At 48.4% G+C, this 26,353-nt stretch overlaps 1 protein-coding gene across 1 annotated transcript in view; it reads left to right on the forward strand.

Moving 5' to 3' along the window:
* The window catches only part of DRAP1 (DR1 associated protein 1), a 174,240-nt gene that overhangs the window by 105,924 nt on the left and 41,963 nt on the right, over positions 1 to 26,353 (forward strand). The window contains exons 4-6 of the mRNA XM_063945124.1: positions 18,567 to 18,686; positions 18,803 to 18,893; positions 18,983 to 19,071. Coding sequence (XP_063801194.1) covers positions 18,567 to 18,686; positions 18,803 to 18,893; positions 18,983 to 19,071 — 300 coding nt within the window. The remainder of the gene's footprint in view (positions 1 to 18,566; positions 18,687 to 18,802; positions 18,894 to 18,982; positions 19,072 to 26,353) is intronic.

Raw genomic sequence — 26,353 nt, forward strand, 5'->3', positions numbered from 1 at the left:
TCTGGAGGAGGGGCATAGAGGGAGGAGCCAGTGCACACCATATGTAGTTTCTAATCTTTCTTTTAGAGCGCCCAGTCTCCTGCGGAGCCCGTCTATTCCCCATGGTCCTTACGGAGTTCCCAGCATCCACTACGGACTACGAGAAATAGAATTTCTCTGACGTCCTAGTGGATGCTGGGAACTCCGTAAGGACCATGGGGAATAGCGGCTCCGCAGGAGACTGGGCACAAAAGTAAAGCTTTAGGACTACCTGGTGTGCACTGGCTCCTCCCCCTATGACCCTCCTCCAAGCCTCAGTTAGATTTTTGTGCCCGAACGAGAAGGGTGCACACTAGGGGCTCTCCTGAGCTGCTTAGTGAAAAGTTTAGTTTTAGGTTTTTTATTTTCAGTGAGACCTGCTGGCAACAGGCTCACTGCATCGAGGGACTAAGGGGAGAAGAAGCGAACTCACCTGCGTGCAGAGTGGATTGGGCTTCTTAGGCTACTGGACACCATTAGCTCCAGAGGGATCGAACACAGGCCCAGCCATGGAGTCCGGTCCCAGAGCCGCTCCGCCGGCCCCCTTACAGAGCCAGAAGCAATAAAAACACCTTGGCTGGCGAAAATACATCACACATAGCCCCCAGGGCTATATGGATGAATTTTAACCCCTGCCAGATTACACTGAAAAACGGGAGAAAAGGCCGCCGAGAAAGGGGCGGAGCCTATCTCCTCAGCACACTGGCGCCGCGCCATTTTCCCTCACAGCTCCGTTGGAGGGAAGCTCCCTGGCTCTCCCCTGCAGTCACTACACTACAGAAAGGGTTAAAAAAGAGAGGGGGGCACTAATTAGGCGCAGTATAAACAATACAGCAGCTATAAGGGGAAAAACACTTATATAAGGTTATCCCTGTGTGTATATATATATATATATATATATATATATAGCGCTCTGGTGTGTGCTGGCAAACTCTCTCTCTGTCTCCCCAAAGGGCTAGTGGGGTCCTGTCCTCTATCAGAGCATTCCCTGTGTGTGTGCTGTGTGTCGGTACGTTTGTGTCGACATGTATGAGGAGGAAAATGATGTGGAGGCGGAGCAAATTGCCTGTAATAGGGATGTCACCCCCTAGGGGGTCGACACCTGAGTGGATAAACTGCTTGAAGGAATTACATGACCGTGTCAGCTCTTTACAAAAGACAGTGATTGACATGAGACAGCCGGCTACTCAGCTTGTGCCTGTCCAGACGTCTCATAGGCCGTCAGGGGCTCTAAAGCGCCCGTTACCTCGGATGGCAAATACAGACGCCGACACGGATACTGACTCCAGTGTCGACGGGGAAGAGACAAATATGACTTCCAGTAGGGCCACACGTTACATGATTGAGGCAATGGAAAATGTTTTACACATTTCTGATAATACGAGTACCACCAATAGGGGTATTATGTTCAGTGAGGAAAAACTACCTGTAGTTTTCCTGAATCTGAGAAATTAAATGAGGTGTGTGATGAAGCGTGGGTTTCCCCCGATAAAAACTGATAATTTCTAAAAAGTTATTGGCATATATTCTTTCCCGCCAGAGGTTAGGGTGCGTTGGGAAACACCCCCTAGGGGGGAAAAGCGCTCACACGCTTGTCAAAACAAGGGCTCTACCCTCTCCTGAGATGGCCGCCCTTAAGGATCCTGCTGATAGAAAGCAGGAGGGTATCCTAAAATGTATTTACACACATACTGGTGTTATACTGCGACCAGCAATCGCCTCAGCCTGGATGTGCAGTGCTGGGTTGGCGTGGTCGGATTCCCTGACTGAAAATATTGATACCCTAGATAGGGACAGTATATTATTACCTGTAGAGCATTTAAAAGATGCATTTCTATATATGTGTGATGCACAGCGGGATATTTGCCGACTGGCATCAGGAGTAAGTGCGCTGTCCATTTCTGCCAGAAGAGGGTTATGGACACGACAGTGGTCAGGTGATGCGGATTCCAAATGGCATATGGAAGTATTGCCTTATAAAGGGGAGGAGTTATTTGGGGTCGGTCTTTCAGACCTGGTGGCCACGGCAACAGCTGGGAAATCCACGTTTTTACCCCAGGTCGCCTCTCAACATAAGAAGACGCCGTATTATCAGGCGCAGTCCTTTCGTTCCCATAAGGGCACGTGGGCAAAAGGTTCCTCATTTCTGCCCCGTGACAGAGAGGGAAACGGCTGCAGAAATCAGCCAGTTCCCAGGAACAGAAGCCCTCCCCCGCCTCTGCCAAGCCCTCAGCATGACGCTGGGGCTTTACAAGCAGACAGGGAGGCAGTGTTGGAAGCCATTCACAAGCTGTATTCCCAGCAGGTGATAATTAAGGTACCCCTCCTGCAACAGGGAAAGGGGTATTACTCCACACTGTTGTGGTACCGAAGCCGGACGGCTCGGTGAGACCGATTTTAAATCTAAAATCTTTGAACACTTACATACAGAGGTTCAAATTCAAGAGAAGGGGACTACATGGTGTCTCTGGACATCAAGGATGCTTACCTTCATGTCAAAATTTACCCTTCTCACCAAGGGTACCTCAGGTTTGTGGTACAGAACTGTCACTATCAGTTTCAGACGCTGCCGTTTGGATGGTCCACGGCACCCCGGGTCTTTACCAAGGTGATGGCCGAAATGATGATACTCCTTCGAAGGAAGGGAGTTTTAGTTATCCCTTACTTGGACGATCTCCTGATAAGGGTAAGATCCTGGGAACAGTTGGAGGTCGGTGTAGCACTATCTCAGGTAGTGTTGCGACAGCACGATTGGATTCTCAATATTCCAAAATCGCAGCTGGTTCCGACGACTCGTCTTCTGTTCCTAGGGATGATTCTGGACACAGTTCAGAAAAAGGTGTTTCTCCCGGAGGAGAGAGCCAGGGAGTTATCCGAGCTAGTCAGGAACCTCCTAAAACCGAGCCAAGTCTCAGTGCATCAATGCACAAGGGTTCTGGGAAAAATGTTAGTTTCCTACGAAGAAAAGCCATTCGGCAGATTCCACGCAAGAACTTTCCAGTGGTACCTGCTAAACAAATGGTCCGGGTCGCATCTTAAGATGCATCAGCGGATAACCCGGTCACCAAGGACAAGGGTGTCCCTCCTGTGGTGGTTGCAGAGTGTTCATCTTCTAGAGGGCCGCAGAGTCGGCATTCAGGACTGGGTCCTGGTGACCACGGATGCCAGCCTGCGAGGCTGGGGAGCAGTCACACAGGGAAGAAATTTCCAGGGCTTATGGTCAAGCCTGGAGACATCATTTCACATAAATATCCTGGAGCTAAGGGCCATTTACAATGCTCTCAGCTTAGCAAGACCTCTGCTTCAAGGTCAGCCGGTGTTGATCCAGTCGGACAACATCACGGCAGTCACCCATGTAAACAGACAGGGTGGCACAAGAAGCAGTCAATGGCAGAAGCTGCAAGGATTCTTCGCTGGGCGGAAAATCATGGGATAGCACTGTCAGCAGTATTCATTCCGGGAGTGGACAACTGGGAAGCAGACTTCCTCAGCAGGCACGGCCTCCACCCGGGAGAGTGGGGACTTCACCCAGAAGTCTTCCACATGATTGTAAACCATTGGGAAAAACCAAAGGTGGACATGATGGCGTCCCGCCTAAACAAAAAATTGGACAGGTATTGCGCCAGGTCAAGGGAACCTCAGGCAATAGCTGTGGACGCTCTGGTAACACCGTGGGTGTACCAGTCAGTGTATGTGTTCCCTCCTCTTCCTCTCATACCAAAAGTACTGAGAATTATAAGACGGAGGGGAGTAAGAACTATACTCGTGGCTCCGGATTGGCCAAGAAGGACTTGGTACCCGGAACTTCAAGAGATGCTCACGGAGGACCCGTGGCTTCTACCTCTAAGAAGGGACCTGCTCCAGCAAGGACCCTGTCTATTCCAAGACTTACCGCGGCTGCGTTTAACGGCAGGGCGGTTGAACGCCGGATCCTGAAGGAAAAAGGCATTCCGGATGAAGTCATCCCTACCCTGATCAAGCCAGGAAGGATGTAACCGCAAAGCATTATCACCGCATTTGGCGAAAATATGTTGCGGGGTGCGAGGCCAGTAAGGCCCCGATGGAGGAATTTTCAACTAGGTCGATTCCTGCATTTCCTGTAAACAGGAGTGTCTATGTGCCTAAAATTGGGGTCCATTAAGGTTCAAATTTCGGCCCTGTCAATTTTCTTCCAGAAAGAACTAACTTCAGTTCCTGAAGTTCAGACGTTTTGTAAAAGGGGTACTGCATATACAGCCTCCTTTTGTGCCTCCAGTGGCACCTTGGGATCTCAATGTAGTTTTGGGGTTCCTAAAGTCACATTGGTTTGAACCACTTGAATCTGTGGAGTTAAAATATCTCACATGGAAAGTGGTCATGTTGTTGGCCCTGGCCTCGGCCAGGCGCGTGTCAGAATTGGGGGCTTGATCCTGTAAAGGCCCTTATCTGATCTTCCAGACAGGGCGGAATTGAGGACTCATCCTCAATTTCTCCCTAAGCTGTTTTCAGCGTTTCACGTGAACCAGCCTATTGTGGTACCTGCGGCTACTAGGGACTTGGAGGACTCCAAGTTGCTGGACGTAGTCAGGGCCCTGAAAATATATGTTTCCAGGACGGCTGGAGTCAGAAAATCTGACTCGCTGTTTATCCTGTATGCACCCAACAAGCTGGGTGCTCCTGCTTCTAAGCAGACTATTGCTCGTTGGATTTGTAGCACAATTCAGCTTGCACATTCTGTGGCAGGCCTGCCACAGCCAAAATCTGTAAAAGCCCATTCCACACGGAAAGTGGGCTCATCTTGGGCGACTGCCCGAGGGGTCTCGGCTTTACAACTTTGCCGAGCAGCTACTTGGTCAGGGGCAAACACGTTTGCTAAATTCTACAAATTTGATACCCTGGCTGAGGAGGACCTGGAGTTCTCTCATTCGGTGCTGCAGAGTCATCCGCACTCTCCCGCCCGTTTGGGAGCTTTGGTATAATCCCCATGGTCCTTACGGAGTTCCCAGCATCCACTAGGACGTCAGAGAAAATAAGAATTTACTTACCGATAATTCTATTTCTCATAGTCCGTAGTGGATGCTGGGCGCCCATCCCAAGTGCGGATTGTCTGCAATACTTGTACATAGTTATTGTTACACAAATCGGGTTATTGTGGTTGTGAGCCATCTTTCCAGAGGCTCCTCTGTTATCATGCTGTTAACTGGATTCAGATCACAGGTTGTACGGTGTGATCGGTGTGGCTGGTATGAGTCTTACCCGGGATTCATAAATCCTTCCTTATTGTGTACGCTCGTCCGGGCACAGTATCCTAACTGAGGCTTGGAGGAGGGTCATAGGGGGAGGAGCCAGTGCACACCAGGTAGTCATAAAGCTTTACTTTTGTGCCCAGTCTCCTGCGGAGCCGCTATTCCCCATGGTCCTTACGGAGTTCCCAGCATCCACTACGGACTATGAGAAATAGAATTATCGGTAAGTAAATTCTTATTTACCGGTGAGTAAATTCTTATTTTGTTTTTTGCTTTACTTCCAAATCAGTATTGGGCCCCAAATAAACAATTATGCTCAGTTACAGGTAGATTTAAACAAATGGCAAGTGGAGGTGTTTCCCATGGCAACCAAACACATTTTATGTATTTATTACATTCTATAAAATGATAGCCAGAATCTGGTTTGTTGCTATGGGCAACACCTCTTCTTGTCCTTTAGGTTTGCTAAACTTCCCGAAAAAGAACAAACGGCTGCGCTGAATGTCAGGAAAAGTATATATATGAGAAGAGAGCCAACGTATAGAAATTGCAATATTTATTAATAAAAAATATAAATATAAAAAATAGTTGCAAACATGTATACCGGTAATATATATGTGATGATTAAAGGGGTAAATCACACTACAATTGTCTCATGATGTCTGTAATTTCTTATAGTTGATGCTAAAATAGCAGACGGGTTATAGATGGTAAAAGTCCGTGTTCCACAGAATAACGTCAATTTCTCTGACGTCCTAGTGGATGCTGGGAACTCCGTAAGGACCATGGGGAATAGCGGCTCCGCAGGAGACTGGGCACAACTAAAGAAAGCTTTTAGGTCACCTGGTGTGCACTGGCTCCTCCCACTATGACCCTCCTCCAAGCCTCAGTTAGATTTTGTGCCCGGCCGAGGTTGGATGCACACTAGGGGCTCTCCTGAGCTTCTAGAAAGAAAGTATATAATTAGGTTTTTTATTTTACAGTGAGACCTGCTGGCAACAGGCTCACTGCAGCGAGGGACTAAGGGGAGAAGAAGCGAACCTACCTGCTTGCAGCTAGCTTGGGCTTCTTAGGCTACTGGACACCATTAGCTCCAGAGGGATCGACCGCATGGAACTGGCCTTGGTGTTCGGTCCCGGAGCCGCGCCGCCGTCCCCCTTACAGAGCCAGAAGCAAGAAGAGGTCCGGAAAATCGGCGGCAGAAGACATCCGTCTTCACCAAGGTAGCGCACAGCACTGCAGCTGTGCGCCATTGCTTCTCATACACACTTCACACTCCGGTCACTAAGGGTGCAGGGCGCTAGGGGGGGGCGCCCTGAGCAGCAATAAAAACACCTTGGCTGGCAAAAATACCACAATATATAGCCCCAGAGGCTATATATGTGATAATTACCCCTGCCAGAATCCATAAAAAAGCGGGAGAATAGTCTGCGAAAAAGGGGCGGAGCTATCTCCTTCAGCACACTGGCGCCATTTCTCCCTCACAGCTCCGCTGGAAGGAAGCTCCCTGGCTCTCCCCTGCAGTCTACACTACAGAAAAGGGTAAAAAAGAGAGGGGGGGGCATTAAATTTAGGCGCAGTATATATAACAGCAGCTATAGGGGACATAATTCAGTTAGTCCCTGCATTTATATAGCGCTCTGGTGTGTGCTGGCATACTCTCACTCTGTCTCCCCAAAGGGCTTTTGTGGGTCCTGTCCTCTGTTAGAGCATTCCCTGTGTGTGTGCGGTGTGTCTGTACAGCTGTGTCGACATGTTTGATGAGGATAATGATGTGGAGGCGGAGCAGATGCCTATAGAAGGGATGTCACCCCCTGCGGGGCAGACACCTGAGTGGATGGACTTATGGAAGGAATTGCGTGCACGTGTCGACTCCTTACACAAAAAATTTGACGAAAATGCGGGACAGCCGGCTTCTCAGCTCGTGCCTGTCCAGGCGTCTCAAAGGCCATCGGGGGCTCTAAAACGCCCGCTACCTCAGATGGCAGACGCGGATGTCGACACGGATACTGACACCAGTGTCGACGACGGTGAGTCTAGTCTAATGTCCACTGAGGCCATTCGTTGCATGATTGAAGCAATGAAAGAGGTGTTACACATTTCAGATATAAACCCCGGTACCACTAAAAAGGGTATTATGTTTGGGGAGAAAAAACTACCCGTAGTTTTTCCCCCATCAGAAGAATTAAATGAAGTGTGTGAAGAAGCGTGGGCTTTCCCTGATAAAAGATTGGTAATCTCTAAGAAGTTACTAATGGCGTTCCCTTTCCCGCCAGAGGATAGGTCACGTTGGGAGATACCCCCTAGGGTGGATAAGGCGCTCACACGTTTGTCTAAAAAGGTGGCACTACCGTCTCCGGATACGGCCGCCCTCAAGGAACCTGCTGATAGAAAGCAGGAGGCGATCCTGAAGTCTGTATATACACACTCAGGCATTATACTTAGACCAGCTATTGCGTCAGCATGGATGTGCAGTGCTGCCGCTGCGTGGTCAGATTCCCTGTCAGAAAATATTGACACCCTAGACAGGGACACTATTCTGCTAACCATAGAGCATATAAAAGACTCAGTCTTATACATGAGAGATGCACAGAGGGAGATCTGCTGGCTGGCATCTAAAATAAGTGCATTGTCCATTTCTGCTAGGAGAGGCTTATGGACTCGCCAGTGGACAGGGGATGCAGATTCAAAAAGGCACATGGAAGTTTTGCCTTATAAGGGTGAGGAGTTATTTGGGGATGGTCTCTCGGACCTAGTTTCCACAGCAACTGCTGGGAAGTCAGCATTTTTACCCCATGTTCCCTCACAGCCTAAAAAGGCGCCGTTTTATCAGGTACAGTCCTTTCGGACTCAGAAAAACAGGCGTGGAAAAGGCGGGTCCTTTCTGTCCAGAGGCAGAGGTAGGGGAAAAAGGCTGCAACAAACAGCAGGTTCCCAGGAGCAAAAGTCCTCCCCCGCTTCTTCCAAGTCCGCCGCATGACGGTGGGGCTCCACAGGCGGAGCCAGGTACGGTGGGGGGCCGCCTCAAAAATTTCAGCGATCAGTGGGCTCGCTCACAGGTGGATCCCTGGATCCTGCAAATAGTATCTCAAGGGTACAAACTGGAATTCGAGGCGTCTCCACCCCACCGGTTCCTAAAATCTGCCTTGCCGATTACTCCTTCAGACAGGGAGGCTGTGCTAGCGGCAATTCACAAGCTGTATTCCCAGCAGGTGATAATCAAGGTGCCCCTACTTCAACAAGGACGGGGTTACTATTCCACACTGTTTGTGGTACCGAAACCGGACGGTTCGGTGAGACCCATTTTAAATTTAAAATCCTTGAACACATACATAAAAAAATTCAAGTTCAAGATGGAATCGCTCAGGGCGGTTATTGCAAGCCTGGACGAGGGGGATTACATGGTATCCCTGGACATCAAGGATGCTTACCTGCATGTCCCCATTTACTATCCTCACCAGGAGTACCTCAGATTTATGGTACAGGATTGCCATTACCAATTCCAGACGCTACTGTTTGGACTCTCCACGGCACCGAGGGTTTTTACCAAGGTAATGGCGGAAATGATGATACTCCTTCGAAGAAAGGGAGTTTTAATTATCCCGTACTTGGACGATCTCCTAATAAAGGCGAGGTCCAAGGAGCAGTTGTTGGTGGGAGTAGCACTATCTCAGGAGGTGCTACACCAGCACGGTTGGATTCTGAATATTCCAAAATCACAGCTGATTCCGACGACACGTCTACTGTTCCTGGGTATGATTCTGGATACAGTCCAGAAAAAAGTGTTTCTCCCGGAGGAGAAAGCCAAGGAGCTGTCATCTCTAGTCAGAGACCTCCTGAAACCAAAACAGGTATCGGTGCATCACTGCACGCGGGTCCTGGGAAAGATGGTGGCTTCTTACGAAGCAATTCTTTTCGGCAGGTTCCATGCCAGAATCTTTCAGTGGGACCTGTTGGACCAATGGTCCGGATCGCATCTTCAGATGCACCGCTTAATAACCCTGTCTCCAAGAACCAGGGTGTCTCTGCTGTGGTGGCTGCAGAGTGCTCATCTTCTAGAGGGCCGCAGATTCGGCATACAGGACTGGGTCCTGGTGACCACGGATGCCAGCCTTCGAGGCTGGGGGGCAGTCACACAGGGAAGAAACTTCCAAGGGCTGTGGTCGAGTCAGGAGACTTCCCTACACATAAATATTCTGGAACTAAGGGCCATTTACAATGCCCTAAGTCGGGCAAAATCCCTGCTTCTACACCAGCCGGTACTGATCCAGTCAGACAACATCACGGCAGTCGCCCATGTAAATCAACAGGGCGGCACAAGAAGCAGGATAGCAATGGCAGAAGCCACAAGGATTCTCCGATGGGCGGAAAATCACGTACTAGCACTGTCAGCAGTGTTCATTCCGGGAGTGGACAACTGGGAAGCAGACTTTCTCAGCAGGCACGACCTCCACCCGGGAGAGTGGGGACTTCATCCAGAAGTCTTCACGCTGATTGTAAATCGATGGGAACGGCCACAGGTGGACATGATGGCGTCCCGCCTAAACAAAAAACTAGAGAGATATTGCGCCAGGTCAAGGGACCCTCAGGCGATAGCTGTGGACGCTCTAGTGACACCGTGGGTGTACCAGTCAGTTTATGTGTTCCCTCCTCTGCCTCTCATACCAAGGGTACTGAGAATAATAAGAAGACGAGGAGTAAGAACAATACTCGTGGTTCCGGATTGGCCAAGACGAGCGTGGTACCCGGAACTTCAAGAGATGATCTCAGAGGACCCATGGCCTCTGACGCTCAGACAGGACCTGCTGTAGCAGGGGCACTGTCTGTTCCAAGACTTACCGCGGCTGCGTTTGACGGCATGGCAGTTGAACACCGGATCCTGAAGGAAAAGGGCATTCCGGAGGAAGTCATTCCTACGCTGATTAAAGCCAGGAAAGATGTAACTGCAAAGCATTATCACCGCATATGGCAGAAGTATGTTGCTTGGTGTGAGGCCAAAAAGGCCCCAACAGAGGAATTTCAACTAGGTCGATTTCTACATTTCCTACAAGCAGGAGTGACTATGGGCCTGAAATTAGGCTCCATTAAGGTACAGATTTCGGCTCTGTCGACTTTCTTCCAGAAAGAACTAGCTTCACTACCTGAAGTTCAGACGTTTGTGAAAGGAGTGCTGCATATTCAGCCCCCGTTTGTGCCTCCAGTGGCACCTTGGGATCTCAACGTGGTGTTGAGTTTCTTAAAATCACATTGGGTTGAGCCACTTAAAACCGTGGATCTAAAATATCTCACGTGGAAAGTGGTCATGTTATTGGCCTTGGCTTCAGCCAGGCGTGTGTCAGAATTGGCGGCTTTGTCATGTGAAACCCTTATCTGATTTTCCATATGGATAGGGCGGAATTGAGGACTCGTCCCCAGTTTCTCCCTAAGGTGGTATCAGCTTTTCACTTGAACCAACCTATTGTGGTGCCTGCGGCTACTAGGGACTTGACGGCTAGAGTCAGGAAAACTGACTCGCTATTTATCCTGTATGCACCCAACAAACTGGGTGCTCCTGATTCTAAGCAGACTATTGCTCGCTGGATTTGTAGCACAATTCAGCTGGCGCATTCTGCGGCTGGACTGCCGCATCCTAAATCAGTAAAAGCCCATTCCACAAGGAAGGTGGGCTCATCTTGGGCGGCTGCCCGAGGGGTCTCGGCTTTACAACTTTGCCGAGCTGCTACTTGGTCAGGGGCAAACACGTTTGCAAAATTCTACAAATTTGATACCCTGGCTGAGGAGGACCTTGAGTTCTCTCATTCGGTGCTGCAGAGTCATCCGCACTCTCCCGCCCGTTTGGGAGCTTTGGTATAATCCCCATGGTCCTTACGGAGTTCCCAGCATCCACTAGGACGTCAGAGAAAATAAGATTTTACTTACCGGTAAATCTATTTCTCTAACGTCCTAAGTGGATGCTGGGGACTCCGTAAGGACCATGGGGAATAGCGGCTCTGCAGGAGACTGGGCACAAAAGTAAAGCTTTAGAACTACCTGGTGTGCACTGGCTCCTCCCCCTATGACCCTCCTCCAAGCCTCAGTTAGATTTTTGTGCCCGAACGAGAAGGGTGCACACTAGGTGGCTCTCCTGAGCTGCTTAGTGAAAAGTTTAGTTTTAGGTTATTTATTTTCAGTGAGACCTGCTGGCAACAGGCTCACTGCATCGAGGGACTAAGGGGAGAAGAAGCGAACTCACCTGCGTGCAGAGTGGATTGGGCTTCTTAGGCTACTGGACATTAGCTCCAGAGGGACGATCACAGGCCCAGCCATGGATGGGTCCCAGAGCCGCGCCGCCGGCCCCCTTACAGAGCCAGAAGACAGAAGAGGTCCGGAAAATCGGCGGCAGAAGACGTCCTGTCTTCAACAAGGTAGCGCACAGCACTGCAGCTGTGCGCCATTGCTCTCAGCACACTTCACACTCCGGTCACTGAGGGTGCAGGGCGCTGGGGGGGGGGCGCCCTGAGACGCAATAAAAACACCTTGGATGGCAAAAAAATGCATCACATATAGCTCCTGGGCTATATGGATGAATTTAACCCCTGCCAGAATACATAGAAAAACGGGAGATAAGGCCGCCGATAAGGGGGCGGAGCCTATCTCCTCAGCACACTGGCGCCATTTTCCCTCACAGCTCCGTTGGAGGGAAGCTCCCTGGCTCTCCCCTGCAGTCACTACACTACAGAAAGGGTTAAAAAAGAGAAGGGGGGCACTAATTACGCGCAGTATTAAAGATACAGCAGCCATAAGGGGAAAAACACTTATATAAGGTTATCCCTGTGTATATATATATATAGCGCTCTGGTGTGTGCTGGCAAACTCTCCCTCTGTCTCCCCAAAGGGCTAGTGGGGTCCTGTCCTCTATCAGAGCATTCCCTGTGTGTGTGCTGTATGTCGGTACGTTTGTGTCGACATGTATGAGGAGAAAAATTATGTGGAGACGGAGCAGATTGCCTGTAATAGTGATGTCACCCCCTAGGGGGTCGACACCTGAGTGGATGAACTGTTGGAAGGAATTACGTAACAGTGTCAGCTCTGTATAAAAGACAGTGGTTGACATGAGACAGCCGGCTACTCAGCTTGTGCCTGTCCAGACGTCTCATAGGCCGTCAGGGGCTCTAAAGCGCCCGTTACCTCAGATGGCAGATATAGACGCCGACACGGGTACTGACTCCAGTGTCGACGGTGAAGAGACAAATGTGACTTCCAGTAGAGCCACACGTTACATGATTGAGGCAATGAAAAATGTTTTACACATTTCTGATAATACGAGTACCACCAAAAAGGGGTATTATGTTCGGTGAGGAAAAACTACCTGTAGTTTTCCTGAATCTGAGAAATTAAATGAGGTGTGTGATGATGCGTGGTTTTCCCCCGATAACAACTGATAATTTCTAAAATGTTATTGGCATTATATCCTTTCCCGCCAGAGGTTAGGGTGCGTTGGGAAACACCCCCTAGGGTGGATAAAGCGCTCACACGCTTGTAAGAACAAGGGCTCTACCCTCTCCTGAGATGGCCGCCCTTAAGGATCCTGCTGATAGAAAGCAGGAGGGCATCCTAAAAGGTATTTACACACATACTGGTGTTATACTGCGACCAGCAATCGCCTCAGCCTGGATGTGCAGTGCTGGGTTGGCGTGGTCTGATTCCCTGACTGAAAATATTGATACCCTAGATAGGGACAGTATATTATTGCCTATAGAGCATTTAAAAGATGCATTTCTATATATGCGTGATGCACAGCGGAATATTTGCCGACTGGCATCAAGTATAAGTGCGTTGTCCATTTCTACCAGTAGAGGGTTATGGACACGACAGTGGTCAGGTGATGCGTATTCCAAACGGCATTTGGAAGTATTGCCTTATTAAGGGGAGGAGTTATTTGGGGTCGGTCTTTCAGACCTGGTGGCCACGGCAACAGCTGGGAAATCCACGTTTGTACCCCAGGTTGCCTCTCAACATGAGAAGACGCCGTATTATCAGGCGCAGTCTTTTCGTGGGCAAGCGGGCAAAAGGTTCCTCATTTCTGCCCCGTGACAGAGGGAGAGGAAAAAGGCTGCAGAAATCAGCCAGTTCCCAGGAACAGAAACCCTCTCCCGCCTCTGCCAAGCCCTCAGTATGACGCTGGGGCTTTACAAGCAGAATCAGGCACGGTGGGGGCCCGTCTCAATGAATTTCAGCGCGCAGTGGGCTCACTCGCAAGTAGACCCCTGGATCCTTCAGGTGATATCTCAGGGGTACAAATTGGAATTCGAGACGTCTCCCCCTCGCCGTTTCCTAAAGTCGGCTTTACCGATGTCTCCTTCTGACAGGGAGACAGTTTTGGAAGCCATTCACAAGCTGTATTCCCAGCAGGTGATAATCAAGGTACCCCTCCTGCAACAGGGAACGGGGTATTATTCCACACTGTTGTGGTACCGAAGCCGGACGGCTCGGTGAGACCGATTTTAAATCTAAAATCTTTGAACACTTACATACAGAGGTTCAAATTCAAGATTGAGTCACTCAGAGCAGTGATTGCGAACCTGGAAGAAGAGGACTACATGATGTCTCGGTACATCAAGGATGCTTACCTTCATGTCCCAATTTACCCTTCTCACCAAGGGTACCTCAGGTTTATGGTACAGAACTGTCACTATCAGTTTCAGACGCTGCCGTATGGATGGTCCACGGCACCCCGGGTCTTTACCAAGGTAATGGCCGAAATGATGATACTCCTTCGAAGGAAGGGAATTTTAGTTATCCCTTACTTGGACGATTCCCTGATAAGGGTAAGATCCAGGGAACAGTTGGAGGTCGGTGTAGCACTATCTCAGGTAGTGTTGCGGCAGCACAATTGGATTCTCAATATTCCAAAATCGCAGCTGATTCCGACGACTCGTCTTCTGTTCTTAGGGATGATCCTGGACACAGTTCAGAAAAAGGTGTTTCTCCCGGAGGAGAAAGTCAGGGAGTTATCCGAGCTAGTCGGGAACCTCCTATAACCGAGCCAAGTCTCAGTACATCAATGAGATGGTTCTGGAAAAAATGGTGGCTTCCTATGAAGCAATCCCATGCGGCAGATTCCACGCAAGAACTTTCCAGTGGGACCTGCTGGACAAATGGTCTGGGTCGCATCTTCAGATGCATTAGCGGATAACCCTGTCACCAAGCACAAGGGTGTCTCTCCTGTGGTGGTTGCAGAGTGCTCATCTTCTAGAGGGCCGCACATTCAGGACTGGGTCCTGGTGACCACGGATGCCAGCCTGCGAGGCTGGGGAGCAGTCACACAGGGAAGGAATTTCCAGAGCTTATGGTCAAGCCTGGAGACATCACTTCACATAAATATCCTGAAGCTAAGGGCCATTTACAATGCTCTAAGCTCAGCAAGACCTCTGCTTCAAGGTCACCCGGAGTTGATCCATTCGGACAACATCACGGCAGTCACCCACGTAAACAGACAGGGTGACACAAGAAGCAGAAGGGCAATGGCAGAAGCTGCAAGGATTCTTCGCTGGGCGGAAAATCATGTGATAGCACTGTCAGCAGTATTCATTCCGGGAGTGGACAACTGGGAAGCAGACTTCCTCAGCAGACACGACCTCCACCCGGGAGAGTGGGGACTTCACCCAGAAGTCTTCCACATGTTTATAAAACTCGACAAGTATTGCGCCAGGTCAAGGGACCCTCAGGCAATAGCTGTAGACGCTCTGGTAACACAGTGGGTGTACCAGTCAGTGTATGTGTTCCCTCCTCTGCCTCTCATAACCAAGGTACTGAGAATTATAAGATGGAGTGGAGTAAGCACTATATTCGTGGCTCCGGATTGGCCAAGAAGGACTTGGTAACCGGAACTTCAAGAGATGCTCACGGAGGATCCGTGGCCTCTACCTCTAAGAAGGGACCTGCTCCAGCAAGGACCCGGTCTGTTCCAAGACTTACCGCGGCTGCGTTTAACGGCAGGGCTGTTGAACGCCGGATCCTGAAGGAAAAAGGCATTCCGGATGAAGTCATCCCTATCCTGATCAAAGCCAGGAAAGATATAACCGCAAAACATTATCACCGCATTTGGCGAAAATATGTTGCGTGGTGCGAGGCCAGTAAGGCCCCGACGGAGGAATTTTCAACTAGGTCGATTCCTACATTTCCTGCAAACAGGAGTGTCTATGGGCCTGAAATGGGGGTCCATTAAGGTTCAAATTTCGGCCCTGTCAATTTTCTTCCAAAAAGAACTAGCTTCAGTCCCTGAAGTTCAGACGTTTGTGAAAGGGGTACTGTATATACAGCCTCCTTTTGTGCCTCCAGTGGCACCTTGGGATCTAAATGTAGTTTTTGGGTTCCAAAAGTCACATTGGTTTGAACCACTTAAATATGTGGAGTTAAAATATCTCACATGGAAAGTGGTCATGCTGTTGGCCCTGGCCTGGGCCAGGTGCGTGTCAGAATTGGCGGCTTTATCCTGTAAAAGCCCTCATCTGATTTTCCATTCGGACAGGGCGGAATTGAGGACTTGTCCTCAGTTTCTCCCTAAGGTGGTTTTCAGCGTTTCACCTGAATCAACCTATTGTGGTGCCTGCGGCTACTAGGGACTTGGAGGACTCCAAGTTGCTAGACGTTGTCAGAGCCCTGGAAATATAGGTTTCCAGGACGGCTGGAGTCAGAAAATCTGACTCGTTGTTTATTCTGTATGCACCCAACAAGCTGGGTGCTCCTGCTTCTAAGCAGACTATTGCTCGTTGGATTTGTAGTACAATTCAGCTTGCACATTCTGTGGCAGGCCTGCCACAGCCAAAATCTGTAAAAGCCCATTCCACAAGGAAGGTGGGCTCATCTTGGGTGGCTGCCCGAGGGGTCTCGGCTTTACAACTTTGCCGAGCAGCTACTTGGTCAGGAGCAAATACGTTTGTAAAATTCTACAAATTTGATACCCTGGCTGAGGAGGACCGGGAGTTTTCTCATTTGGTGCTGCAGAGTCATCCGCACTCTCCCGCCCGTTTGGGAGCTTTGGTATAATCCCCATGGTCCTTACGGAGTCCCCAGCATCCACTTAGGACGTTAGAGAAAATAAGAATTTACTTACCGATAATTCTATTTCTCGTAGTCCGTAGTGGATGCTGGGCGCCCATCCCAAGTGCGGATTGTCTGCAATACTGGTACATAGTTATTGTTACAAAAAAAATCGGGTTATTGCTGTAGTGAGCCATCTTTTCTAGAGGCTCCTCTGTTATCATGCTGTTAACTGGGTTTAGATCACAAGTTGTACGGTGTGATTGGTGTGGCTGGTATGAGTCTTACCCGGGATTCAAAATCCTTCCTTATTGTGTACGCTCGTCCGGGCACAGTATCCTAACTGAGGCTTGGAGGAGGGTCATAGGGGGAGGAGCCAGTGCACACCAGGTAGTTCTAAAGCTTTACTTTTGTGCCCAGTCTCCTGCGGAGCCGCTATTCCCCATGGTCCTTACGGAGTCCCCAGCATCCACTACGGACTACGAGAAATAGAATTATCGGTAAGTAAATTCTTATTTTCTCGTAGTCCGTAGTGGATGCTGGGCGCCCATCCCAAGTGCGGATTGTCTGCAATACTTGTACATAGTTATTGTTAACTAAAGGGTTATTGTTGAGCCATCTGTTGATTGGCTCAGTTGTTTTCATACTGTTAAACTGGGTTTCATATCACAAGTTATACGGTGTGATTGGTGTGGCTGGTATGAGTCTTACCCGGGATTCAAAATCCTTCCTTATTATGTCAGCTCGTCCGGGCACAGTGTCCTAACTGAGGCTTGGAGGAGGGTCATAGGGGGAGGAGCCAGTGCACACCAGGTGACCTAAAAGCTTTCTTTAGTTGTGCCCAGTCTCCTGCGGAGCCGCTATTCCCCATGGTCCTTACGGAGTTCCCAGCATCCACTACGGACTACGAGAAATAGATTTACCGGTAAGTAAAATCTTATTTACTGCTGTACAGACAGATGGTGCACAGATGTTTTCCCAATTAAATTAGTTGTATATCACTGAATTGAAGCAGATCTCAGTACCTCTCCGGTCGGCTGGTCAGAGCCGAGCGTCCTCGGCATATGAATCCTGCAGTGCCCACATAAGCTGTGCAGCGGAGGGGAGAAAGCCGTCTACTCACAAGCTGACTGTGGCGGCGTGCGTGTTGATGCCGCTGGTGACGGGAGATAACAACGGGAAGGTCCGGTGTGGATCTAAGTCGATATGCACCTAGTAGTTACACCTGAGCAAGGTGTGTGTGAAGGCGGGTCCTGCCTGTCTGTACAGGAGTAATACATCTGTCTGTACAGCAGTAATTGACGTTATTCTGTGGAACACGGATTTTTACCATCTATAACATATCTGCTATTTTAGCATCAACTATAAGAAATTACAGACATCATGAGACAATTGTAGTGTGATTTACCCCTTTAATCATCACATATATATTACCGGTATACATGTTTGCAACTATTTTTTATATTTATATTTTTTATTAATAAATATTGCAATTTCTATACGTTGGCTCTCTTCTCATATATACACTTTTCCTGACATTCAGCGCAGCCGTTTGTTCTTTTTCTGTTTCTATTCCAATACTACACATAGTATTCCGGCAAGCGCAGTCTCTCAGGAATCGTGGTTTTTATAAATATATCTTAATTGGTTATTTTTATTTATACTTTCTAATTTACTCTAATGTTGAGGCGCTTTTTCCAGCAGCTTTTTTTGGTTGCTAAACTTCCCCCTTTATATTAGTGTGGGCCCAAGTTTTTTGCAGTCTAAATGAGTTTTACTGATTCAGATGGTCAGAATTAAGACCATACATGTCAATCAGTGGTTGGCTCAGTGGGCAATTATCATTAACCTCCTGTGATTATAGCTACAATGAGTATGTAATCACTGTTTAGGTTATGACTGACCATGAATATAATAGGAATAAAACGGTATGCACTTAACATACCGCCCGTCAGGATCCCGGCTGTCTCAGTACTGATGCGGAGGTACTATACCGCTGCTGGAATACCGGCGAGGTAAGTGATTCGCTCACCATTGAGCCCGCAGGGGGGCTTCGTTGCACTCGCCCCCCTGCCGGCATTCTAACGATGTCGGTATACTGACATTCGGCATCCCCAGCGTTGGGATCGTAATCGTATACTGATCCCAATACAGTATGACAATATTGTTTGAAAAGGCAGATTGCTTACTAATACGAGTTGGGTGTTTAATGTATCTTTTCCAACTGATATAATATGTTATGAGAAAACCTTTCCTTACTGAATTCTATTAACATCTTGTGTCTTCAATGGCTCATCACAGGAAGCAGTGTATAGAGCTTGAGCAGCAGTTTGACTTCCTGAAGGATCTTGTTGCCACTGTCCCAGATATGCAGGGGGAGAATGAAGACAATCACACAGAGGGGGAGAGGGTGTCGCGGAGGTAAGACATAGCCCTTAGCTTTATACTCCCATAGACAATGCTTGATGCTGACACTGTGCTTCTTTTAAGAATATAAATCTTGGTTTGTTAATGGTTCTTTTTAAATGTGCCCCAAGGGGTAGAAAACCAGGAAGTAGCCGAAGGAACGGCGGTACAACTATGAAAGGAAAGGATAAAAAGCAATCGGAGACCGATTCAGAGCAAGAGGTGGGCGGACATATTTGCTTTATACATTTTACTATGTAAGTTAGCAGGTGTAATATGAGGAATGCTGATGTAAATATGCTTATTAACAGGACGATTCTGAAGATACTGAAACAGAAGGTGAAGAAGAGATGTCTCCTGCGCCAGCTGCAACTACCCAATCACACGCCGCATTTCAAAGGTAAAGTTATGTGACTGTGGGGTAAAACCGAAGAACTGCAAATGTGTGAAGCTTACATGAAATTGCATATTAAAATGTAAAAGGCAAGTTCTTTAGATTAGTGTGGCCAATGTTCAGTGCAGTTCACAGCAACTTATTTTCCTCTGCGGTAGCATAGCAAGAGGTTACTGTGCAATCCCCATAGGTAGTGCACAACGCTGTGACTGTAGTTAGGGCCGTAGTCAGAGATGGTTGCAGTGTCTGTTTTGTGCGCAGTGGAGGAATAATGGCCCTCATTCCGAGTTGTTCGCTCGCTAGCTGCTTTTAGCAGCTTTGCACACGCTAAGCCGTCGCCTACTGGGAGTGAATCTTAGCTTTGCAGAATTGCGAACGAAAGATTTGCATAATTGCGAATAGAAATTTCTTTGCAGTTTCGGAGTAGCTCGGGACTTACTCTGCCACTGCGATCAGTTCAGTCAGTTTCGTTCCTGGTTTGACGTCACAAACACACCCAGCGTTCGCCCAGACACTCCCTCGTTTCTCCAGCCACTCCCGCGTTTTTCCCAGAAACGGCAGCGTTTTTCCGCACACACCCATAAAACGTCCAGTTTCCGCCCAGAAACACCCACTTCCTGTCAAACACACCCTGATCACCAGAACGAAGAAATTTCTTTGTTAAGCCGTGAGTAAAATACCTAACTTTTTGGTAAATTTACTTGGCGCAGACGCACTGCGAACATTGCGCTTGCGCAGTTTGCGACAAATCGCTCCGTTGCGAAAACCACTAACGAGCGAACAACTCGGAATGAGGGCCAGTGTTCAATCTTTCCACTGTGCATGGCTATAGATCACATTACACGTGTGCCGTGATGGTCTTGCCACTGCAATCTCCGGATTTATTTGCGGGCGGTAATGGGGAGTGACTCAGGCGTGTCGCAACTGTTTTTCGGGGGTCACTCCGTATGCAGTTACAATGTCTCCAGCGTCTTACTGTCAGTGGCCATAGGGGTTACACAGAAGATCGATGTTTGGCCGATGTGTGTCTGATGGTTGCATTTTTGTACACAACCGGCAGTGTACTTCTGGTATTAGCGTTGATGCGTACTTATTTTGAATAATGGGTTGTACATGAGTTTGTTTGTTTCCCTTAAGGTGCATACACCTGGTGCGATGTAACCTTACGATTTTCACTATATAGTTAAAATCGTAAGAAAAGTTAATGCAAATCGCACTGTGTGTAGATGGCTTGCGAGACCTATGCACGCTTCCATTGGGTCGGTATCGCAAGAAAAGAGTGTGCAGGCAAGTCAATGTTGATTATATTGTGTACAATCTAGTACAAATGGTGGCCACACACGGTGCTTTTTGTTCTAGGTGCGATTTGAGCCTGTACAATGAGTGCTATGCGATTTGGACTAAGTGGGGTATGTTATCTGAACTACATCCAATTTTAAATACACTACAATGTACTACAGTATATACAATGTAGTACAAAAATACCTGTCTGCACATACTATTTTGTCTTGAGATATGGACTAGATGGAAGCGCGCATCGCATCACAAGGGACAGTAGACACGGTGCTATTTGAAGTAGACGTGATGCTATTTGAACTAAAAAGATCAAATAGAATGCGAGAATCGCACCGTGTGTAGGCACCAATAGTATAGTCAAAATTGGCACTTAGACTATATCTCACATAGTCAAAATCTCAAGTAAAGATAGTCCGTATCGGTGTTTCAGGGGAAATCACAAAGTCAAAATCGGAGATAGTCAATATCTGACCGTGTGTATGCATCTAGACATTGGTCATAATAACATATATAACACCTAGTACTGGCAGCACTGCGCTCCTGATATTGGAGGGAACATAATTAATTTGTTGTTTTAATCTTATGTAGTGTCTTTATTGCTTTTGGTATGAACACATTATGCGATCCCATACGATATCGTATGATATTGTATAAGATATCATATCGGATCGTGTGTACACACTACAAACAATGTCAAACGATGTCTGCAAACAGTCATCACTGGAGTACAAAAGCACACTATATCGCCTCATCAAGACTGCATGCAGTTCCGATGTAGGAGGACACATCGTACGTCGGATCAAGCATACACATTATACAATATCATTCAGAAATGAACAATATCGTTCAAATCGTAAATGATATTGGCCCTCATTCCGAGTTGTTCGCTCGCTAGCTGCTTTTAGCAGCATTGCACACGCTAGGCCGCTGCCCTCTGGTAGTGTATCTTAGCTTAGCAGGATAGCGAACGAAAAATTAGCAAAACTGCTACTAAATAATTCTTAGCAGTTTCTGAGTAGCTCCGGACCTACTCACAGATTGCGATCAGCTCAGTCCGTTTAGTTCCTGGTTTGACGTCACAAACACGCCCTGCGTTCGGCCAGCCACTCCCCGTTTCTACAGACACTCCCGCGTTTTTCCCTGACACGCCTGCATTTTTTTGCAAACGCCGGGAAAACGCTGAGTTGCCGCCCAGAAACGCCCCTTTCCTGTCAATCATTTACCGAACAGCAGTTCGACTGAAAAGCGCCGCAGAAGCCACAGCAAAACTGCTAAGTTTTGTGTTAAATAACTAAGCGCATGCACCCTTGCAACAAATCGCAGCATAGCGAAAATCTGCAACAAGCGAACAACTCGGAATGACCCCCATTGAGTAGTGTGTATGGACCATTTGTCTGGTTAGCCGCTGCCATCTTGTGGACAGTTGCCATATCCACATTATAAACCACTTATGAATGATTTTTTTTTTTTTTTTTGGAGTCTTAGGCTTATCAACATCCTTGATAATGTTTTTTTTTTGGAGTCTTAGGCTTATCAACATCCTTGATAATCCTTGACTTCTGGATAATGGGTGTGATTTCTTTCACGTCCTAGGGGATATTGGGATGGTAAGAGTTACCATGGGGTATAGATGGGGTCCATTGGAGACATGACACTTTAAAAATTCTTTAGTGTGCTAGCTTCTTCCCTCTATGCCCCTTCTGCAGACTTAGCTTAGAAAAATGTGCCCAAGGAGTCGGGAGCATTCTCTGGAGCTCCAGGGAGTTTTCTTCAACACTTTATTTTAGTTTTATTTTCAGGCAGCACTGGCTGACACCAGTCTGCTTATGTCATGGGACTTAGGGGGGGACCGGACCAACCTCTTGAAAGGTTAATGGTCCGTATCTCCGCTGATACAGGACATAGCTCCTGAGGTGTTGTTTCGCATTACCCCCAGGATGTGCGTGCATTCCAACAGCATGCTGCCACCCCTAACAGAGCTGAAGACGCTGGAGTGATGAGTGCAGACATCAGGGTCCCAGTTAGCAGGTCCCCGGTTTCAATGGCGGCATAAGAGCGTGGCGGGCACTCGGCGCTGCGGTGCTCGCTGCATATACCCTCACTGGCGCTGGAAAGGGGTTTTAACCTTGCTTTCTTTAAAATTGGAGCCATTGCCAGTATAATCTATGCAGGGACCGTGCGCCATTGAGGGGACGGGTCTTCCCGAAGAGCGGGACCAACAGCTCAGAGGCGCCATTTCCTGCTGCATCATACTACAGGCTGCATGCAGGGAAATGCTGCTCCTCCAAGGACCCTCAAAAAATGCCTTATACTGGTGCCAGGCGGTTTTAGAAAAGGGGGGGATATGTATGTATATATGTGTGCATGTGTGTGTGTGTGTATATATATATTTCTCTAACGTCCTAAGTGGATGCTGGGACTCCGTAAGGACCATGGGGAATAGCGGCTCCGCAGGAGACAGGGCACAAAATAAAAGCTTGAGATATCAGGTGGTGTGCACTGGCTCCTCCCCCTATGACCCTCCTCCAAGCCAGTTAGATTTTTGTGCCCGGCCGAGAAGGGTGCAAACTAGGTAGCTCTCCAGAGCTGCTTAGAATAAAAGTTTAGTTAGGTTTTTTTATTTTCAGTGAGTCCTGCTGGCAACAGGCTCACTGCATCGTGGGACTAAGGGGAGAAGAAGCGAACTCACCTGAGTGCAGAGTGGATTGGGCTTCTTAGGCTACTGGACGTTAGCTCCAGAGGGACGATCACAGGTTCAGCCTGGATGGGTCACCGGAGCCGCGCCGCCGTCCCCCTTACAGAGCCAGAAGAGACGAAGGTCCGGTGAAAGCGGCGGCAGAAGACATCCTGTCTTCAAGACTAAGGTAGCGCACAGCACCGCAGCTGTGCGCCATTGCTCTCAGCACACTTCACACTCCGGTCACTGAGGGTGCAGGGCGCTGGGGGGGAGCGCCCTGAGACGCAATATAACACACATATACCTTAGCTGGCAAAAGGAATACATCACATATAGCTCCAGGGCTATATGGATGTATTTTTTCCCCTGCCATTTTACACAAAAAAGCGGGAGTTAAGGACGTCGTGAAGGGGCGGGGCCTATCTCCTCAGCACACTGGCGCCATTATTCCCTCACAGCTCCGCTGGAAGGACGGCTCCCTGATTCTCCCCTGCAGTACTGCATCTGATTCAGGGTAAAAAAGAGAGGGGGGGGCATTTTGGCAGCAAATAACTAGATTAACAGCAGCTATAAGGGATTAACACTTATATAAGGTTATCCCTGTATATATATAGCGCTGGGTGTGTGCTGGCAGACTCTCCCTCTGTCTCTCCAAAGGGCTAAGTAGGGTCCTGTCCTCTATCAGAGCATTCCCGGTGTGTGTGCTGTGTGTCGGTACGCGTGTGTCGACATGTATGAGGAGGAAAATGAGGTGGAGGCGGAGCAGTTGCCTGTGTTAGTGATGTCACCCCCTAGGGAGTCGACACCTGACTGGATGATTGTGTTTAAGCAATTAAGTGATAATGTCAGCAATTTACAAAAAACTGTTGACGACATGAGAAAGCCGGCAAATCAATTAGTGCCTGTTCAGGCGTCTCAGACACCCTCAGGGGCCCTAAAACGGCCGCTACCTCAGTGGGTCGACACGGATCCAGATACAGATACTGAATCTAGTGTCGACGGTGACGAGACAAACGTAATGTCCAGTAGGGCCACACGTTACATGATCACGGCAATGAAAGAGGCATTGAACCTTTCTGACACTACAAATACCTCAAAGGCGGGTATTATGTGGGGTGTGAAAAAACTGCCAATAGTTTTTCCTGAGTCTGAGGAAATAAATGAGGTGTGTGATAAAGCGTGGGTTTCCCCCGATAAAAAACAGCTAATTTCTAATAAGTTATTAGCACTATACCCTTTCCCGCCAGAGGTTAGGGCACGGTGGGAAACACCCCCTAGGGTAGATAAGGCGCTCACACGTTTATCTAAACAAGTAGCGTTACCGTCCCCTGATACGGCCACCCTCAAAGAACCAGCTGATAGGAGGCTGGAAAATATCCTGAAAAGTATATACACACATACTGGTGTTATACTGCGACCAGCAATCGCATCAGCCTGGATGTGCAGTGCTGGAATCGCATGGGCGGATTCCCTGACTGAGAATATTGATACCCTGGATAGGGACAATATTCTGTTAACTATAGAACATTTAAAGGATGCATTGCTATATATGCGTGATGCGCAGAGGGATATTTGTACCCTGGCATCAAGAGTAAGCGCAATGTCCATCTCTGCCAGAAGAGCATTATGGACCAGACAGTGGTCAGGGGACGCAGATTCCAAACGGCACATGGAAGTATTGCCGTATAAGGGGGAGGAGTTATTTGGGGCTGGTCTAACAGACCTGGTGGCCACGGCAACGGCTGGAAAATCCACCTTTTTACCCCAGGTTACTTCACATCAACAGAAAAAGACACAGTCTTTTCAAACTCAGTCCTTTCGTTCCCATAAGTACAAGCGAGCAAAAGGTCACTCTTTTCTGCCCAAGGGCAGAGGAAGAGGAAAAAGGCAGCACCATGCAGCCGCTTCCCAGGAGCAGAAGCCCTCCCCTGCTTCTGCCAAGTCTTCAGCATGACGCTGGGGCTTTACAAGCAGACTCAGACACGGTGGGGGCCCATCTCAAGAATTTCAACGCGCAGTGGGCTCACTCGCAAGTGGATCCCTGGATTCTACAGGTAGTATCACAGGGGTACAAACTGGAATTCGAGGCGTTTCCTCCTCATCGGTTCCTGAAGTCTGCTTTACCAAAGTCTCCCTCCGACAGGGAGGCAGTTCTGGAAGCCATTCACAAGCTGTACTCCCAGCAGGTGATAATCAAGGTACCCCTCTTACAACAGGGGAAGGGGTATTATTCCACACTATTTGTGGTACCGAAGCCGGACGGCTCGGTGAGACCAATATTAAATCTAAAATCTTTGAACACTTACATAAAAAGGTTCAAATTCAAGATGGAGTCACTCAGAGCGGTGATAGCGAACCTGGAAGAGGGGGACTATATGGTGTCGCTGGACATCAAGGATGCTTATCTCCACGTCCCAATATATCCTTCTCACCAAGGGTACCTCAGGTTTGTAGTACAAAACTGTCATTATCAGTTTCAGACGCTGCCGTTTGGATTGTCCACGGCGCCTCGGGTCTTTACCAAGGTAATGGCCGAAATGATGATTCTTCTACGAAGAAAAGGCATCTTAATTATCCCTTACTTGGACGATCTCCTGATAAGGGCAAGAACCAAGGAACAGTTAGAAGTCGGAGTGGCACTATCTCAGGTAGTGCTAAGTCAGCACGGATGGATTCTAAATATTCCAAAATCGCAGCTGATTCCAACGACACGTCTACTGTTCTTAGGAATGATTCTGGACACAGTCCAGAAGAAGGTGTTTCTCCCGGAGGAGAAGGCCAGGGAGTTATCCGAGCTAGTCAGGAACCTCCTAAAACCAGGACAGGTCTCAGTGCATCAGTGCACAAAGGTCCTGGGAAAAATGGTGGCTTCTTACGAAGCGATTCCATTCGGAAGATTCCATGCAAGAACTTTTCAGTGGGATCTACTGGGAAAATGGTCCGGATCGCATCTTCAGATGCATCAACGGATAACCCTGTCGCCAAGGACAAGGGTGTCTCTCCTGTGGTGGCTTCAGAGGGCTCATCTACTAGAGGGCCGCAGATTTGGCATTCAGGATTGGATCCTGGTAACCACGGATGCCAGCCTGAGAGGCTGGGGAGCAGTCACACAGGGAAGGAATTTCCAGGGCTTGTGGTCAAGCATGGAAACATCTCTTCATATAAACATTCTAGAACTAAGGGCCATTTACAATGCCTTAATTCAAGCAAAACCTCTGCTTCAGGGTCAGGCGGTGTTGATCCAGTCGGACAACATCACGTCAGTCGCCCACATAAACAGACAGGGCGGCACGAGAAGCAGGAGGGCAATGGCAG

Source organism: Pseudophryne corroboree, chromosome 11, assembly GCF_028390025.1.
Source record: "Pseudophryne corroboree isolate aPseCor3 chromosome 11, aPseCor3.hap2, whole genome shotgun sequence".
Taxonomy (NCBI): domain Eukaryota; kingdom Metazoa; phylum Chordata; class Amphibia; order Anura; family Myobatrachidae; genus Pseudophryne; species Pseudophryne corroboree.